The 19439-nt window shown below is 43.0% G+C and overlaps 1 protein-coding gene across 2 annotated transcripts in view; it reads left to right on the top strand.

Annotated features, from left to right (window-relative positions):
• Positions 1-19439, top strand: part of map3k1 (mitogen-activated protein kinase kinase kinase 1, E3 ubiquitin protein ligase) — a 132492-nt gene that overhangs the window by 106401 nt on the left and 6652 nt on the right. For both annotated transcript variants that reach the window (XM_078549570.1, XM_078549579.1), the window contains exons 14-16: positions 750-2055; positions 13691-13843; positions 18827-18989. In XM_078549570.1, coding sequence (XP_078405696.1) covers positions 750-2055; positions 13691-13843; positions 18827-18989 — 1622 coding nt within the window. The remainder of the gene's footprint in view (positions 1-749; positions 2056-13690; positions 13844-18826; positions 18990-19439) is intronic.

Raw genomic sequence — 19439 nt, 5'->3', positions numbered from 1 at the left:
TCTAGAAGGACAAGGGCAGCAGATGGATGGGAACGCTACCACCCGGAAGTTCCCCTCCAAGTCACTCACCATCCTGACTTGGAAATATATCACCGTTCCTTCACTGTCGCTGAGTCAAAATCCAGGAACTCCCTAACAGCACTATGGATGCACCTACACCACATGGACTGCAGCAGTTCAAGAAGGCAGCTCACCACCACCACCTCAAGGGCAACAGGGGATGGACAATAAATGCTGGGCCAGCCAGTGAAGCCTACATCCCGTGAATGAATTTTTTTAAAAACTTCATCTGAGGTGCTGTTGGAGGTTGCTTGGTGGATATCAGACCACAGCAGAGCAGTGGCAATTTTTTTGTGTGAAATTAGGTCTACTCAGCTATGGGAGGGTGGGTTGTGTAGCATTGATAAATTTTGTTGGTAAGGCCCAAAAATCCCTCAAAATTTGTGATTGCCTTGTGCTGGCCATTGTAAAACTATTAAAACAGCAGACATGCAGTTCTTGAAGGCATAAGACTTGAGAACATTCAAATCTAAATACACTTAAGTTAAAACTTGAGGCTTTGTTATTGCTTACAATTGCTAATGTATAGAGAAAAAGTTTCCTGAACCACTTGCTTTGAAATGATGCCATGCATTGCCTGAACATTACGCATTTAAAATCTATGTTCTATAAGTTTTTCTCTGCAATCGGCTTAGAAATGGACAATAAAGAAGTACTTGTTTCTTACGATGTTCCGGTTTGTTTTCTAGATACAAGAAGCTACTGTCACTTTTGAACTTTGCACTGCAGTCTATTGACAATTCCCATTCAATGGTTGGGAAAATGTCTCGGAGAGTCTTTCTCAGTGCTGCCAGGATGGTTGCAAGAGTGCCTCATGTTTTTGTGAAACTTATACACATGCTGAGTGTAACCAGCTCAACCCATTACGTACGTATGCGGCGGCGCTTGATGGCTATAGCGGAGGAAATGGACATTCTTGAAGCCATTCAGTTAGGTATTGAGGACGAACAAACCATGGAAGGAAGACATAATTTTGTAGAGCCCTCAGCACCACAGAACTCGCCATATGCCACAGAAGGCAACTCCCCAGTGAACACAGTGCAGTTATCTGGAAGAGCAATAAAAAGTATGTTAAGTCCTGATCATGATCCTAAATCTGGTGTGAACCCAGATGAAATGGAAGAGATCCTAGGAAATATTTTGTCTGCAAGACTTCCATTGACAACAGTGCCCTGTGAACAACCAAAGACAGCCATTCAAGCACGTCCCAGGCCACTGAGCCAATGTTCATGTTCATCGATGACGGCATTAAATCATTCCCAGCCTTCCTTTCCATCTTTGCCTTCCCCATCATCATCAACAAGTCCTTTAGCTGGACAAACAGCTATTGATGGTTCCAAACTAAGACCTCAGGGTTTTGTTCCTAGCAAATTTGCATTGTCTTCCCCAAAAGCACAGCGAAAGTTTTCTCTTCAGATTCAAAACAACTGTTGTAAGGATGTCACTGGAGTTGGAGAGACTGAAAAGCTATCTCCAGTTTTTACCCAGGCACGGCCCCCTGCATCCAGTCAGATCCACAGACCAAAACCATCATGGCCGTGCCAGAATGAAGCAGGGAAATCTCCAGGTGATTTAAGCAGAAGCTGTATGATGCTTGAACTAAAAGATCTCGAGCTTAGTGACCACTGTGGTAGCAATCCAGTTATTCCTAGTGATGAAACTGTATTCACTCCAGTGGAAGATACTTTTCGCCTGGATACTTCAGCAGAACTGAACTCTAGTATGGAAGATCTGCTTGAAGCATCAATGCCTATGTGTGATAGTACTGTTACATTTAAATCTGAAGTTGCCGTGCTTTCTCCCGAGAGGACAGAGACTGACTGTACCTACAATGATGATGTTGATCAGAATCAGAAATGCAAAGAAAAGATGGAAGCAGAGGAGGAGGAGGCACTGGCTGTTGTCTTAGCTATGTCAGCATCTCAGGATGCACTGCCTGCTATTCCTCAGTTGCAGGTTCAGAATGGAGAGGATGTCATTCTGATTCAGTTAGATGTAAGTGTTTTTTTTCCCCCTTCCTCCCTCCAAAAAGATCTTTTTAATTCCCATCCTCTTCTATTCCTCTGGGAACTTCATATCTTTTCAGCATGCAACACAATCTTTACAAAGTGAAAAGATGGTTGGTATCTGCCATTAAAATCTCTTTGGAACATGTCTTTTCCTTAATGTAATAAGAGACCAATTACACAACCTCCATTCTTTCCTGCCCCAGAGTATTTGGAAAAACATGCATGTACAAGATAATAAAATGGTTACAGCACAGAAGGAGGCCATTCAGTACGTTTTGTCCATGCTGGCTCTCGGCAAGAGCTACTCACCTAATCCCACTTCACTGCTTTTTCCCTGTAGCCATGCATTTTTTTTTCACTTCAGATATTTTGTCCAGTTCTCTTTTGAAGGCCTTGTTGAATCTGTCTCCACTATGCTCTTTGGGTCAAATTTCCCCAACGGCATCTTGCCTACATAGATGCTATACGGTTGTTATGTCAACTAAGAAATTTTTTGTCCACTTGTGGGATCCCTTATTTTAATGTACAAAACATGGAAGTTACCTTTACAGGGAAAAACTGGTTACCCAAATCTGAATCTCAACAACTGAATGTTTTGGCAAAGAATTGCATTAATTTAGTTCTCTACAAATGTCATATTATTGGGTGCACGCTGTTTATAAATGGGTGCTAGTCTCAGCCTGGTATTGCCATTACCTATAAGCTAAAATGCTGCATATCAACCATCCTGAAAAGTGATCATGGTCAGAATAATGATTCCCAAGATCAGTGTGGTGCCTTTGCCAATACAACAATACTGTTGGTTAATGGTACTGTGGTCTTTTGGAGCCATTAACTTTAAATATAGACAGTATCAGTTGTAACTTTGACAATGACCACCTTTATTTTGTTTTATGTTTACCTTGAACCATTGCATGTTATCTTGTGTGAAATGAAATAGTGTAAATATTTGCTATTTGTGTGATCTGTATGTGCCATTCTAAAGAGCATTGAGATAATTATAGCATCAACCAGTTGCCAAATTTTCACAAGAAAAAGTTAAGCAAATCTAATAAACTTAATAGTGATGAATTAGAAGGAATGAAACGGCTAATTTTGTGTCAAATGCATACTAAACCTTTGTTAACTGGGGAAATGAAGTAGTTCTATTATTGCCTAAGAACACATGTAGGGTTGACTTGTGCTGCAGAGTCACAACTTTTTGAAAGTGCTCATATTATGAAAGAATGTAGGTGAGGTATCTGGAAGCATTGGTGTGCTCCTCATTCAGATTAAGATTGACCCCCGACAGACAAAATCTTTAAACTGGAATGATGGAGGGGCAGGAAGGATCTGCCTGTGTGAGCTGCATATTTTGACATGCTAAAATAAAAGCCCTCAGGAGTGGAATTCTGCCCTAATCTAATGGAGAATGATTGCCTGGTTCTCACAGTGGTTTCAGAAACGCTTAAAAATGTTAATGTTAGTATGACTAATGATTAAAGGACTATTGTTGGTGGAAATTTGAACTTTTGCCAGCAAGAGGTCAGTGAGAAGATGTGTTTGGAAATGATGCAAATTTGAAAGGGCTAACATTTTTATAATACATGAATACATCAGATGTTCATGGTGATCCAGAACAGAGGAAGAGTTGGTTATGGAGGCAAGATCATGCCATAGGAAAAGTGAGTCCAATTTAACATGGCAGTGAATGTAGAGATGGTGATGAGGGGGAACAAATATCTTTAGAGAAAGACTAAGACTAACCTTTGAGGAGTTTTAAGTTCAGAGAGTAACTTAAGTTCCGCTATTAATAGAGTAATTTGTTGACCTCGTGTTTTCCCCCTCTTTGCGCACAGATGTACGTAACTTCGGTACAAACCAATTACATGGTTAAAAAAAATGAGAAATTTGGGCTTAAGTGACTTACAGGCACAAGTATAATAGTCCTAAACCACCTCAATCTCTTACAGGCACCCGCCGACCCTTCTGCCTTGAAACTGGTGGAGCCCCAAAATTACAAAGCCTTGTACGAGTTTCCCACAATTTCACATGCTTGGAGATGGTCTTAAAACTACTAGATATTCAAGCATAGCTGGAAACAATTTATCTGATATTCTATTGCAATTTTTAAAATCCTCAGACCTGCAGTATAATTTTGTTTACTGCATTTTTATGACAGTTATTAGTCACGTTAAAAGTTTGAAAGCTTTCCTGATACTAGGTATATGTGCCTAATGTCCTTGCACTGCCAACCCCCCACCCCCACCAAAATTCTTCATGTCCAACTTGGGGCATTTTTTTTTTAATTCATTCATGGGATGAGGGCTTCGCTGGCTGGGTCAGCATTTAATGCCCACCCCTCATTTCCCTTGAGTAGGCGGTGGTGAGCTGCTACCTTGAACCGCCGCAGTCCATGTGGCATAGGTACACCCACAGTGCTGTTAGGAAAGCAGTTCCAGGATTTTGACCTAGCAACAGGGAAGGAACAGCAATATATTTCCAAGTAATGATGGTGAGTGACTTGGAGGGAAACTTCCATGTGGTGGTGTTCCCATCTGTCTGCTTACCTGCTGCCCTTGACCTTCTAGATGGTAGTGATCATGGGTTTGGAAGATGTTGTTGAAGGAGAATTCTTTCAGCGAATTCCTGCAGTGCATCTTGTAGATGGTACACACTGCTACCACTGTGTGTCGGTGGTGGAGGGAGCAAATGTTTGTGGATGTGGTGCCAATCAAGTGGGCTGCTTTGTCCTGGGTGGTATCAAGCTGCATGAGTGTTGTGGGAACTGCACTCATCCAGGCAAGTGGGGAGTATTCCATCACACTCATGACTTGTGCCTTGTAGATGGTACAGGCTTTGGGGAGTCAGGAAGTGAGTTACTCGTCACAGGATTCCTAGCCTCTGACCTGCTGTTGTGGCCACAGTATTTATATGACTAGTCCAGTTCAGTTTCTGGTCAATGGTAACCCCCAGGATGTTGATAGTGGGGGATTCAGTGATGGTAATGCCATTGAATGTCATGGGGCGATGGTTACATTATCTCTTGTTGGAGCTAGTCATTGCCCAGCACTTTTGTGTGGCACCAATGTTACTTGCCACTTGTCAGCCCAAGCCTGGATATTGTCTAGGCCTTGTTGCATTTGGACATGGACTACTTCAGTATCTGAGGAGTCATGAATGGTGCTGAACATCGTGCAATCATCAGCGAACGTCCCCACTTCTGACCTTATGATGGAAGGAAGGTCATTGATGAAACAACTGAAGATGGTTGGGCCTGGAATATTACCCTGAGGAACTCCTGCAATGATGTCCTGGAGCTGAGATGACTGACTTCAACAATCACAACCATCTCCTTTGTGCTAGGTATGACTCCAACCAGTGGAGAGTTTCCCCCATGATTCCCATTGACTCCAGTTTTGCTAGGGCTCCTTGATGCTGCGCTTGGTCAAATGTGGCCTTGATGTCTAGGGCAGTCACTCTCACTTCACCTCTGGAGTTCAGCTCTTTTCTCCATGTTTGACCCAAGGCTGTAATGAATTCAGGAGCTGAGTGGCCTTGGTGAAAACCAAACTAGGCATCAGTGAGCAGGTTATTGCTAAGCAAGTGGCGCTTGACAGCACTGTTGATGACCCCCTTCCATTACCTTACTCTTGACTGCGAGTAAACTGATGGGGCGGTAATTGGCTGGATTGGATTTATTCTGCTTTTTGTGCACAGGACATACCTGGGCAGCTTTCCACACAGCTGGGTAGATGCCAGTGTCGTAGCTGCACTGGAACAGCTTGGTTAGGGGCACGGCAAGTTCTGGAGCACAAGTCTTTAGCACTGTTGCTGGAATATTGTCAGAGCCCATAGATTTTGCGCTGTCCAGTGCCTTCAGCCATTTCTTGATATCATGTGGAGTGAGTCAAATTGGCTGCGGACCTCCGGTGGAGGCAGAGGTGGATCGTCCACTTGGTACGCATTTGCTGAAGATTGTAGCAAATGTATCAAACTTACCTTGTGCTCTGCTGTGCTGGGCTCCCCCATCATTCAGGATGGGGATATTTGTGGAAACTCCCCCTCCAGTGAGTTGTTTAATTGTCCACCGCCGTTCATGACCGGATGTGGCAGGACTGCAGAGCTTAGATCAGATCAATTGGTTGTGGAATCGCTTAGCTCTGCCTACCACTTGCATGCCAAACAGCATAAGCAGCAAGTAGTCCTGTACTGCTTCACCAGATTGATCCCTCATTTTTAGATATGCCTGGTGCTGCTCCTGGCATGCCCTCCTGCACTTTTAATTGATCCAGGGTTGATCCTCTGGCTTGATGGTAATGGTAGAGTGGGGAATATGCCAGTCCATGAGGTTACAGATTGTTTTCAAGTACAGTACTGCTGCTGCTCATGGCCCACAGTGCCTCATGGATGCCCAGTCTTGAGTTGCTAAATCTGTTCGAAATCTATCCCATTTAGCACAGTGGTAGTGCCACACAACATGCGAAGACGGGACTTCGCCTCCACAATGACTCTGTGGTGGTCACTGTCAATACTGTCATGGGCAGATGCATCTGTGGCAGGCAGGTTAGTGAGGATGAGGTCAAGTATGTTTTTCACTCTTGTTGGTTCCTTCACCACCCGCCACAGCCCCAGTCTAGTGGCTATGCCCTTATGACCGAGCTGTCTAAGTCCTAGTGGTGCAACTGAGACACTCTTGGTGATGGACATTGAAGTTCCCCCACCCAGAGTACATTCTGTGCCCTTGTCACCCTCAGTGTTTCCTCCAAGTGGTGTTCAACATGGTGGAGTGCAAATTCATCAGCTGAGGGAGGGCGGTACGTGGTAATCAGCAGGAGGTTCCCTTGCACATGTTTGACCTGATGCCATGAGACTTCCAGGGCAACTCCCTCCTGACTGTATACCACTGTGCTGACACATCTGTTGGGTCTGTCCTGCCGGTGGGACAGGACGTTCCCAGGGATAGTGATGGTGGTGTCTGGGACATTACCTGTAAGAGATGATTCCGTGAGGATGATTATGTGAGACAGCTCTCCCAATTTTGGCACTAGCCCCCAGATGTTAGTAAGGAGAACTTTGCAGGCTCGACAGGGCTGAGATTGCTGTTGTCGTTTCTGGTACCTTGGTCGATGCCGGGTGGTCCGTCCGGTTTCACTCCTTTTTTTGAGACTTTGTAGTAGTTTATTACAACTGAGTGGCTTGCTAGGCCATTTCAGAGGGCATTTAAGAGTCAACCACATTGCTGTGGGTTTGGAGTCACGTATAGGCCAGACCAGCTAAGGACAGCAGATTTCCTTCCCTAAAGGACATTAGTGGACCAGATGGGTTTTTACAACAATAGACAATGGTTTCATGGTAATCATTCAACTTTTAATTCCAGACTTCTTTTTTCTTGAATTCAAATTCACCATCTGTCTTGCGGGATTCGAACCCTGGGTCTCTGGATTACTTGTCCAGCGACAATACACAATGCCATCGCCTCCCCATATTCAAATAAGATTTTGCAAAAAAAAATTACTTTGTCAGAACAGATGAAACTTCAAGGTCGTGCCCATAGAGGAAATTTCAAGTTGATATTTGAAGAGAATTTTCTCGACAGTTTGTTTAAAGCAAAGTTTTTTATATATATATATATATTTGTGTAGTTCATCTCCCATGGCATTGCATATGCTAAATCAGAGAATGTTGTCAGCTCTCTTACTTGTCTTAAGTCCTCTTGTTGCTGATTCCTTCTGCCCGTCGTTTTCTCATCTCTCCCTCATAACAATTTTTGCTCTGTCTTTTTCTTTTCCCTGTCTCACCATATCACCAACACCTCCCAAAAATGAGTGACTGGCAGTTGCAAGTTAGATTTGAATTGAGGGCTGCAAAATATATGTGGTCTCCCACTGCCTTCTACCCCTTTACCCTCCCATTGCTTGTACTCCTTGCTCACTGACCCACTCAACCCCTGCATCTTCCCCCTTTCCGTGCTCCATTGTCACTCAGCTCACCCTTTAACATTCCATCAACATTTGTCCACTCCCACTCAATACCCAGGGTAGATACAAAGAGGTAGAAGCCTACCCTCCTTTTTATAGCACAGATTTGTTTCCGTATTAGCCTTCGCCTCCCCCTTCCTCCACTATTTCGCTGAGGCTTCGTTGACTTTTCATAGAATCTCAGTGCAGAAGAGGCCCTTCGGCCTGTTGAGTCTGCATTGACACATGAGAAACACCTGACCTACCTACCTAATCCCATTTACCAGCACTTGGCCCATAGCCTTGAATGTTATGACGTGCCAAGTACTCATCCAAGTACTTCTTAAAGGATGTGAGGCAACCCGCCTCCACCACCCTGCAAAGTTTTTCCTCACATTCTCCTCCCCACCCCCCCAACCTCCTGCCCCTCACCTTGAACTTATGTCCCCTTGTGACTGACCCTTCAACTAAGGTGAACATCTGCTCCCTATCCACCCTGTCCATGTCCCCCATAATCTTGTACACCTCGATCAGGTCACCCCTCAGTCTTCTCTGCTCCAACGAAACCAACCCAAGTCTATCCAACCTCTCTTCATAACTTAAATGTTTCATCCCAGGCAACATCTTGGTGAATCTCCTCTGCACCCGCTCCAGTGCAATCACATCCTTCCCCATAATTTGGCAACCAGAACTGCACACGGTACTCCAGCTGTGGCCTCACCAAGTTTCTATACAACTCCAACATGACCTCCCTACTTTTGTAATCTATACCTCAATTGATAAAGGCAAGTGTCCCATATGCCTTTTTCACCACCCCACTAACATGCCCCTCCGCCTTCAGAGATCTATGGAACACACGCCAAGGTCCCTTTATTCCTCAGAACTTCCTAGTGTCATGCCGTTCATTGAATACTTCCTTGTCAAATTACTCCTTCCAAAGTGTATCACCTCTCACTTTTCAGGGTTAAATTCCATCTGCCACTTATCTGCCCATTTGACCACCCCACCAATATCTTCCTGTGGTCCAACACATTCAACCTCACTGTTAACCACCCGGCCAATCTTTGTGTCATCCGCAAACTTACTAATTCTACCCCCACATAGTCATCTATGTTGTTTATATGAATGACGAATAATAGGGAACTCAGCACAGATCCCTGTGGTACTGGACATTGGCTTCCAGTCACTAAAGTATCCTTCTGTCATCACCCTCTGTCTCCTACAACTAAGCCAGATTCAATTTTCAGATTCAATTTTCATTTGTATAAATCAAGTTATATAGGGGGAGCTAACTTTCCTCCTTCGTATTTATCTTATTTTCCCTTTCCTTTCCCTTGTGTTGGGTTTTGAGAAATTGGAATCTCTTGCCCTTTGTGTCATTAAGTCATCAACATTGGACCTCAACAACAATGTGTGCAGACTTGAGCATAACTGCTTGAGTCATCCATTGTCAGATCAGGCTGGCCCAAATCACTTTTGAACCAATTCTCCTCTGCCATAGTCACCCACTACTCCAGGATCATTCTGGAAAGCAAAGATTACCCCTGCACCAACCCCCCCCCCGACATCTGCTTCATTTTTGTCTTAGGGCCCTCTCCCCTGCTCCCCTGTCCCCTTCACACTCATCTATATCAGGAAATGCGAGGTGCTTATGACTTTTGTCATTAAGATTGAAATCATCTTTCTTGCATGGTTGCTCCAAACCTGCATCTGTAGCTTCTCTCTTTCATGCCTTTTCCATGAGACTTGGTCTGTTCCATTGATCCCATTCCTCTTAAATTGATACTCATATAATTTCCCTTTTTCACCCCATGTCGCTAATGCTATAAATTGTCTTCAGGAAGCGTCAGGTTCCCTTTAAAATCAGTCTTCAACCCAACCTTTGCCCCTTTCAAACTGCAGACTACTGCCTTAGCTTCAACCTCCCTTTATTTTCTAAATTCCTTGAATGAGGAGTTGTCTTCCAAATCTGTGCCCTGTTTTTCTTGCAACTCCGTTTGAATTCTTCCAATCAGGCTTTTGCCATACCGCACTCTTATCAGTATCTCTGCAGGGTTGGTTGTGCAGGAAGTTGAGGTAAACGATCAGCCATAATCTAATTAAATGGCAAAGCAGATTCAATGCGCTGAATGACCTACTCCTCTATGTTCCTATGAACATATGAAATAGAAGTAGGCCATTTGGCCTCTTGAGCTTGCTTTGCCATTCAATAAGATCATGCTAACCTGTTTCTGTTTTGAATTTCACATTCCCATCTATCCCTGATAACCTTAGATTTTTGTTGGGCCAGAGAATCAATCTACCTCCGCCTTAAAAATATTCAATGACCTACCTCCGCTGCCTTCTGAGGCAAAATTCTAAAGTCGCACAACCCTCAGAAAATTTCTCTTCATCTCTGTCCTGAAAGGGCAAACCCTGATTTCAAAACAGTGCCCCCTAGTTCTTGACTCACTCAAGAGGAAACACCCTTTCCACATCCACCTTGTCAATACTGTTCAGGATCTTATTTACTTCAATCAAGTCCCTCACTCTTGACTCCAGTGGAAACAAGCCCAGTCTGTCCATCCATTTCTCATAAGATAACCTGCTCATTCCAGGTATCAGTCTAGTAAACCTCCTCTGAACCGCCTCCAACGTATTTACATTCTTCCTTAAATAAGGAGATGAAAACTGCACACAATATTTGAGATGTGGTCTCACTAATGCCCTGTATAACTGAAGCGTAACATGCTTGCTTTTATGTTCAATTCCTCTCGTAATAATGGTTAGCATTCCATTAGTCTTAATTGCTTGCCATACCTGCATATTAATTTTTTGTGACTCATGCATTAGAACCCCCAGATCCATCTGCACTTCAGAATTCTGCAGCCATTCTAATGCTCTGCTTTTTTTAATTCTTCCTGCCAAAGTAAACAACTTCATATTTTCCCATATTATACTCCTGTGATCCTAATCCTTGCCCTCTTCCTCATTTACATGCTGCACCTTGGTGACATAATTTGCAGGAATGTATGCTGACAAAATTAAGCTTGCCTCCACACCAGCTCTCTTGACCTCTTCAGTGCCTCTTTGCTGTTTGACTGCCTGCTTTGAATGCCCAGCAATTTCCTCCATCTAAGCACTGGGAAGACCAAAGCCATCATCTCCAGCCCATGCTGAAGGCTGCCTCGATTTCTCATAACCTTCACGTCCCATGCGTCCAAACTGAGTTTATGACTTTATATCCTCCAATTACAGTGGCTACTACTGCCACCTCTGCCAGCACTTGATTTGTCTTCCATCATCGCCTTCTCCACTCCTCAACTTTAGCCCTTTTTTTTTTCTAAAGCTCTCATCCATACCTTTGCCACCTCCAGACTCAACATCTTCAGTACTCTTCTGGCCAGCTTTTTAGCCTCCACCTCAAGTTCAGTTCATTCAAAACTTGAAACCTATATCCTGTCCAGCTCCTGCATCATCCCTTTCACTCTGATCAGCTTTGGCCCTGGATCCCAATGTTTCAAAATTAAAATTTTCATCCCATTGTTTAAAACCCTTTGCAATAGCAATCCTCCCTATCTCTAATCTCTCCAGCGCAAGAGCTCTTCCTCTTGCAACATTACATTCCTCTGACTTTTACTACTTGTGTATTCTAACCATCTTATTGTCCCGCCAATGCAGCTGCACAATCTGCTGCCTGAGGTTCATGATCTGTAATTCCCTACCAAAGTGTCTTAGCCTGTCTCCTACACTTCATTTTAATGTTTTTTAAGTTTATAGAATGCAAAGTAAAATCTATTACAAGGTTGGGATCAGAACACACTTTTTCTCTTGTGCTCACAACCACATGGCCTCTCTTGATAGATACTTTGCCTCAGTAAAACATTTGAAAGTTGTGTTTTTGTTCTTCAAAATTTGAAGAAGAGCTACTGAACCGAAAGTGGTAGGAAGTAAAGAAGAAAATCTAGCAGTACAACTGACTAGTGCTGATCTAATCCTGGAAACTGGATATAATGTAAGATGTTTGCTCAATCATAGTTCAGCTGATATGAACACGGGATCATATGCAGAAGTAATATGCACTTAACATTTCAATCAGTTGAGCACCCTGTTGAGAACGTAACTATTCTGTTATCAGAAATGTGACTGAGTATATGTTCAAACCCTACTTCCAAATAGAATTTAGCTTTCTTCCATTATTATCAATGCGTTTGCATGCATTGTTTTGGATTAGGGGAGAGTGGATTTTAGAAAAATAAGGCGCAGGATCTGGCCAAGTTAGACTGGGAACAGCTACTTGTGGGTAAATCTACAGAGGAACAGTGGGGGGTGTTCAAAAAGGAAATGGGGAGGGTACAGGCTCAACGTGTTCCTGCTAGGGTGATAGGAAGGAGTAACGAGCCCAGAGAACCATGGATGACCAGAGATATTCAGGTTATGATGAGAAGGAAAAGAGAGGCTTTTAGCAAGGGAAGCAAATCAGCAGAGGCATTAGTGGAGTACAGACGGTGCAGGGTGGAGCTTAAGAAAGCAATTAGGAGAGCAAAGAGTGGATATGAGAAAGCTCTGGCTGGTAAAAGTAGGGAAAATCCCAAGATATTCTATAACTATATCAATGGGAAGAGGATAACCAGGGAAAGAGTAGGGCCCATTAGGGACCAAGGGGGCAATCTATGGGTGGAGCCAGAGGACATCGCTAGAGTGTTGAATGAGTACTTCACATCCATCTTCACCCAAGAGAATGAGGATGAAGGTATGGAACTCTGGGAGAAAGACTGCGAGGTTCTTAAGCAAATTGATATAGGGAGTGACAAGTTATTGGAGGTGTAGGCAGGCTCAAAAGTGGACAAATCTCTAGGTCCTGTTGATATGTGTCCCAGACTGCTGAGGGAAGCAAGGGAGGAGATCGTAGGGGCTCTGACCCAAATTTTTAATTCCTCTCTGGCCATGGGGGAGGTGCCAGAGGACTGGAGAACAGCTAATGTGGTTCCACTATTTAAGAAGGGTTGTATAGATAGGCCAGTAAGTCTCACGTCAGTGATAGGGAAACTATTGAAGAAATTTCTGAAGGAGAGTATCTATCTCCACTTGGAGAGGCAAGGTTTGATCAGGGATAGTCAACATGGCTTTGTCAGAGAGAGGTCATGCCTAACAAATTTGATTGAATTTTTTGAGGAGGTGACCAGGTGTGTAGATGAGGGTAGTGCAGTTGGTGTAGTTTATATGGATTTCAGCAAAACCTTTGACAAGGTCCCACATGGGAGACTTGTAAAGAAGGCAAAGGCACATGGGATACAGGGTAATTTGATAAGGTGGATTCAAAATTGGCTTAGTTGTAGGAGGCAGAGGGTGATGACAGAAGGATGCTTTAGTGACTGGAAACCAGTGTCCAGTGGCATACCACAGGGATCTGTGCTCGGTCCCCTATTATTTGTCATTTATATAAACGACATATATGACTGTGGGGGGGTAGGATTAATAAGTTTGCGGATGACACAAAGATTGGCCGGGTGGTTAACAGTGAGGTTGAGTGTCTTGGGCTAGCCCAGTCTAGGTAGGTAGGTCAGGTATTTCTCACGTGTCGGTACAGACTCGATGTGCCGAAGGACCTCTTCTGCACTGTGATTATGCTGTTTCTGAAATGTATTAAATTGTAAATTGAATAGGCTATATAATATTTATTCATAATGATTTAACTTGCAGACACCAGAAACCCTACCTGGACATACCAAAGCAAAACTGGCTTACAGAGAGGGTGTAGAATGGTTCAAAGGTCAACAAATAGGCCTTGGGGCCTTTTCTTCATGTTACCAGGCACAAGATGTGGGAACAGGGACATTAATGGCTGTGAAACAGGTAATTTCCAGATATTCTGCTGATTTGCTCCAATATTTTTTTCTGGTGGGATGATGTGATATTTCAATTTCATCCTACAACAAGCTATGTTCGAAGTGAACTAGTTTTGACAATTAAATGAAAGCATGCAAGATATTCTATTTTTACTGCTTGCATTATGATAGGAACTCCTATGATTTAGTTTTGCTTAATGGCGTTTTCATCTTGATTAAGATTAATTTTTCATCACAGTTCACTATTCTCTATGTATATCCACTTTAAGCTTCCCAGTGCTAATCTCTTTGTGAAATTCTGTGGCAGTGTTCATGTTGTGTTAGGAAGTACAGTATTTTATAATCGGAGTATTTATGCCATGTGTCATGATGCTATTAATGTATATAATATTATTGGAAAATATTTTTCTTTTAAAATAGGTTTAGCCTGTGGGTGTGTCTTAATTGGATTGAAGCCAACTAGCCTGGGTGCTTTGTGTACTAGTTTTGATGTGTAAGAGAGTGTATTTGCATTTTTTTTTAATACAGCATTCAAAAAGTGGGATGAAAACTGACACCTATCTTGCAGATACCAAGCAATATGTTTATATTACTAATAAAATTGGTACTATGAAAGGGGTTTTATTGTTAGAAGAGGCTGGTGATATAATGAGAATTTACATTCAATGGGTGGTGGTAGGTATAACTTCAGTGTTTGTGTAGAGCAGAGGCAATGTGAGATCAAAAGGCAGCTGTAAGCCTCCAACTGTCTCCACAGGAACCAAGGTGAAAAGAACCTAATTTTGAATTTGTTAGGTGAAAATGCTTTGCCTGGTGTTTGGTTAAGTCTATGGGTTGCTGTTGCCTTAATGGAGATTAGTTTGGGAATTTGTTAAAAGTCATGATTGTAGCAATTTGAAGCCATGTGTACATATATTTTAACCCGTGTAAATTTTAAAAAGTTTCATTTGGTTCAATGTAAAATCTCGAACTGGTGGTCTGATTCCTGAATTTTGACATCTCAAACATAACGCTTAAAATTATAGGTTATGGCAGTTGTTTAAAGTTTCCCTCTGGGATTTTTAAATAACTCCGCTTTACCAACTGCATCAGTCATAACACATGTCAGTGATAACATCAGGACTCTTTTTAACTCTCCCACTCTTGTGACCCCTCTCTTGTTCGAGGTTTTTAAAAACGAGTTTAAAATTATCCCACCACTGAATATCAAGCCACCATTTTCCAGATTGTCACTGAACTCATCTCTGGAGATCTCTTTCATTGACACCAACCTTGTAATTCCTCAATCCGCACAGTTCTCTTCTATCTCCTTCTCGAGATCCACTAACACAACTGTTCTAATAGACCAATTATTTCATCCCATGGTTTTGTCCCCCTTGAAATATTTTTTCTTCATGTTGTGTCTCTTCCTACCTGCATCTCTAACTCTTTGATGAGCTCTGTCACTTTTAACAGTTTTCTGGCCCTAATTGTTGTCTTTTCAATATGGATGCCCAGTCCCTCTATAACACCCCACACCAGGCAGCCCTGAGGACCCTCCATCTCTTCCTTGAGCAGAGGTCCAACCACTCACCCTGGACCACCTTCCTCCTCCACCTGGTTGAACTTGTTTCCACATTAAACAACTTCTCCATTGACTCCATCACTTCCTCCAACTAAAAGGTATCACCATGGGAACACCTATGCTTTTTCATGGGATAGGTGGAACATTTTTTGTTCCGGTCCTACTCGGGTCCCCTTCCTCCTCATTTTTTTCTGGTACACTGTTGACTGTATCAGTGCTGTTACCACCCCTCACCCAAACTAGAAAATTTAATTAACTTTGCTTGTAACTTCCATTCTTCCCTTGCCTCGAACTCTTCCTTTCCCTCTTAGCCTATCCACAGAAATAGAGACAGAGAAATCAATTGACTAATATCCACTATTAGGCCTACAGATTCCCGCAGCTAATTTGATTACGCTCCCTCCCACCCTACTTACTGTAAGGACTCCGTTCTGCTCTCCTAGTTTATCTGTCTCCATCGCATCTGACAATGCCATCTTCCACATCCATCCTTCTGAAGTCTCCCTTTTTCTTAACCTAGGATTCCGTTCCACAATGGTTGACAGGGCCCTTGTAAATCGTCCTTTTCCATTTCCACCCCCTCCAGCATGATGCCACCATGAAACACATCATCTCCCCTCCTCCCATGACCCCCCCCCACCCCCACACACACACACACACCCCACCCCCACCCAAACAACACCTTAAATGATCCAAAACAAAAGCAGAAATACCTGGAAAAACTCAGGTCTGGCAGCATCGGCGGAGAAGAACAAAGTTGACGTTTCGAGTCCTCATGACCCTTCAACAGAACTAAGCAAAAATAGGAGAGGGGTGAAATATAAGCTGGTTTAAGGTGCGGGGAGAGAGTGGGGTGGTGGGGGGGTGGTTGTAGGGACAAGCAAGCAGTGATAGCAGCAGATAATCAAAAGATGTCAGACAAAAGAACAAAGAAGTGTTGAAGGTGGTGATATTATCTAAAAGAATGTGCTAATTAAGAATGGATGGCAGGACACGCAAGGTACATATAGCTCTACTGGGGGTGGGGCGAAATAAGACTAAAAGGGCATAAAAGGTATAGATTTAAAAATAATGGGAATAGGTGGGAAAAGAAGAATCTATATAAATTATTGGAAAAAACAAAAGGGAGGGGGAAGAAACGGAAAGGGGGTGGGGATGGAGGAGGGAGTTGAAGATCTAAAGTTGTTGAACTCAATATTCAGTCCGGAAGGCTGTAAAGTGCCTTAAATGATCCTCTGCTCTTCCTATAGCATCCTCCTGTGCATGTGCCGGAAGTGCAGCACCTGAGCTTTTATTTCCTACCTTCCTATGGTCCAAATGGTTCAGATGAAATGGCTATTTACTTGCACTTTCAATTCAGTATTACATATGATGCAGTAACCTGTACATTGAGGGGATGAAGTACAGATTGACGGTGCTTTGTAGAAAATCTCCTTCATTCAGCCCACAAGCATGACCTTGAATTTCCAGTTGCCTATCTCTTTAATTTTCTGCCTTGCTCCCACTCTGACCTCGCTGTCCTCAGCTTCCTGCCCACTCTTTAAAGCTCAATGTAAGCTTGAGAAACAGCATCTCATCTTTCCCTTGGGTACTTTCCAATCTTCTAGACTCAACAGAGAACTCAGCAATTTCACATCATAACCACTGCCCCGGTTTTCTTGGAGAGCAACTGTTGGTAGTGATCTTTTATTTGTCTTTCCACTACCATCCTTTTTGCCTTGCACCATTGTTCCTTTTGCCATTTAATCTCTCCTGCCTCCCACTGTATTTTTTTGTTTCATTACAGGATGTGGGCGTTGCTGGCTAGGTCAGCATTTATTACCCATCTCTAATTGTCTTCACAAAGGTGGTGGTGAGCTGCCTTCTTGAACCACTGCAGTGCCTGTGGTGTAGGTACACCCACAGTGCTGTAGGGGAGGGAGTTCCAAGATTTTGACCCAGTGATAGTGAAGGAATGGCGATATATTTCCAGGTCAGGATGGTGAGTGGCTTGGAGGGGAACTTCCAGGTGGTGGCATTCCCATTTATCTGTTGCCCTTGTCCTTCTAGATGGTAGTGGTTGTGGGTTTGAAAGTTGCTGTCTAAGGAGCCTTGGCGAGTTCCTGCAGTGCATCTTGTAGAGGGTACACACTGCTGCTACTGTGCGTCGGTGGTGGAGGTAGTGAATATTTGTGGAAGGGGTGCCAATCAAGTGGCTGCTTTGTCCTGGATGGTGTCAAGCTTCTTGAGTGTTGTGGGAGCTGCACTCAATCAGGCAAGTGGAGAGTATTCCATCACATTCCTGACTAGTGCCTTGTAGATGGTGGACAGGCTTTGGGGCGTCAGGTGGTGAGTTACTTGCTGCAGGATTGCTAGCCTCTGACCTGCTCTTGTAGCCACAGTATTTATATGGCTGGCGCAGTTCAGTTTCTGGTCAATGGTAACCCCCAGGATGTTGATAGTGGGGGATTCAGTGATGGCAATGCCATAGAACGTCATGGGGTGATGGTTAGATTCTCCCTTGTTGGAGATGGTCATTTGCCTTTTGTTCTTTTCTCTCCCTTTCCCTGAGTCTACTTGAAACCTGTTACATTTCTAACTTTTTTTTTCAGTCCCGATGAAAGGTCATAGACTAAAATATTAACTGTTTTATTTTCCATTGATGCTGCCCGACTTGCTGAGTGTTTCCAGCAGTTCTTGTTTACTTTCAGCATCCACTGCGTTTTACTTTTTTTTCCAGTTTTTTAACTACTTGGGAAGTGGCCACTTTTTGAGCTAATATGAGGATTGTCTGGATGTTATTTGCAATCATTGATATGAAGCAATATTAACCATTCGATTAAATAGCATTTTTCTGGATCATACTAGTTAACATATGAGTGTTTCAAGCCAGGTCCTCCCTAACCCACCACCAATTTGTGTATTTTTTGTTTCTTCGTATGGGGAGATTAAGTGAAAGAGGAAGAATGGTAGATTGCTACCAACCATATATTTTCCTGTGCTTTTGAATGAACTTCAGTCTACATTTAGCTCCTTTCCCTCCAACCTTCTTTTCTCTTTCTGATGTTGCATTGCTTGGAGTAACTTTCTTCAGTGTTTTTAGTGCTTATTCAGTACTGCTATTTACGGTTGTAACTCTGGGTCCTCCAAATAAAAGATGCAATCCATGACAGGTCTTCTATAATGCATTGTGGAGAAAATCATCTGACGTGGCTTTGAAGGTTTTCCTTGGTTTTTCATGTTTCACTGGATGGCAGTAACTTTGTGTGTGTGTGTGTGTGTGTGTGTGTGTGTGGTTGAACAAGCATGAACTTACCTTCATGTAGTGCTTTTCGTGTCATGGCCATTGAAGTGCTTTGAGCTGCAGCCACTGTTGTAATTTAGGAATGAGCAATTTAATTTTGTCAATTCAGGATTCTAAATTTAGTTTTCTAACTTGACAAACAGGTGACTTACGTCAGGAACACATCTACTGAGCAAGAAGAAGTGGTACAAACCCTAAGAGAGGAAATCCGGATGATGGGCCGCCTTAACCATCCTAATATAATTCGGATGTTGGGTGCCACCTGTGAGAAGAGTAACTACAATCTGTTTGTTGAATGGATGGCAGGTGAGAACACTTATTAAAAATAATCACTATTATCTGTAATATGAAGTTGGTGTGATTCTGGCTGCTGCTTTGAAAAATTGCCATTGTTCCTCCAATTAGAAAGAATGGAAGCATAGACAACAGAAAAATGCGTTTGAGTATACCCTGCCTAAACTGTTTGCAATTAGTATTGAATTTATACTTTGCGCTCTTCCAATTGCTAAATAAGTCCACAGTGCATTGTAGGACTGAGCCATATGTATCAATCCATTTTATGTTAACTGATCCCTGCTGAAGCATTGGAAGGGTGCTAAAATAGGTCTGATAGCCCTAGGCTAGGCTGAAGAGGAAGGAAAATCAGACAGTGGTTGTCATTTTGACACCCATCCAGTTACTCTTGCTGGGGAGTGTACTTTACCAAAGAACCAGAATGGCTGACATTGAGAAATGTTTATACAGTGAGTTGCTTCG

This window comes from Cetorhinus maximus, chromosome 1 (genome assembly GCF_964194155.1).
Source record: "Cetorhinus maximus chromosome 1, sCetMax3.hap1.1, whole genome shotgun sequence".
Classification (NCBI taxonomy): domain Eukaryota; kingdom Metazoa; phylum Chordata; class Chondrichthyes; order Lamniformes; family Cetorhinidae; genus Cetorhinus; species Cetorhinus maximus.
Note: the sequence above shows the minus strand (reverse complement) of the source record. Positions and strands in the feature narration are given on the sequence as shown.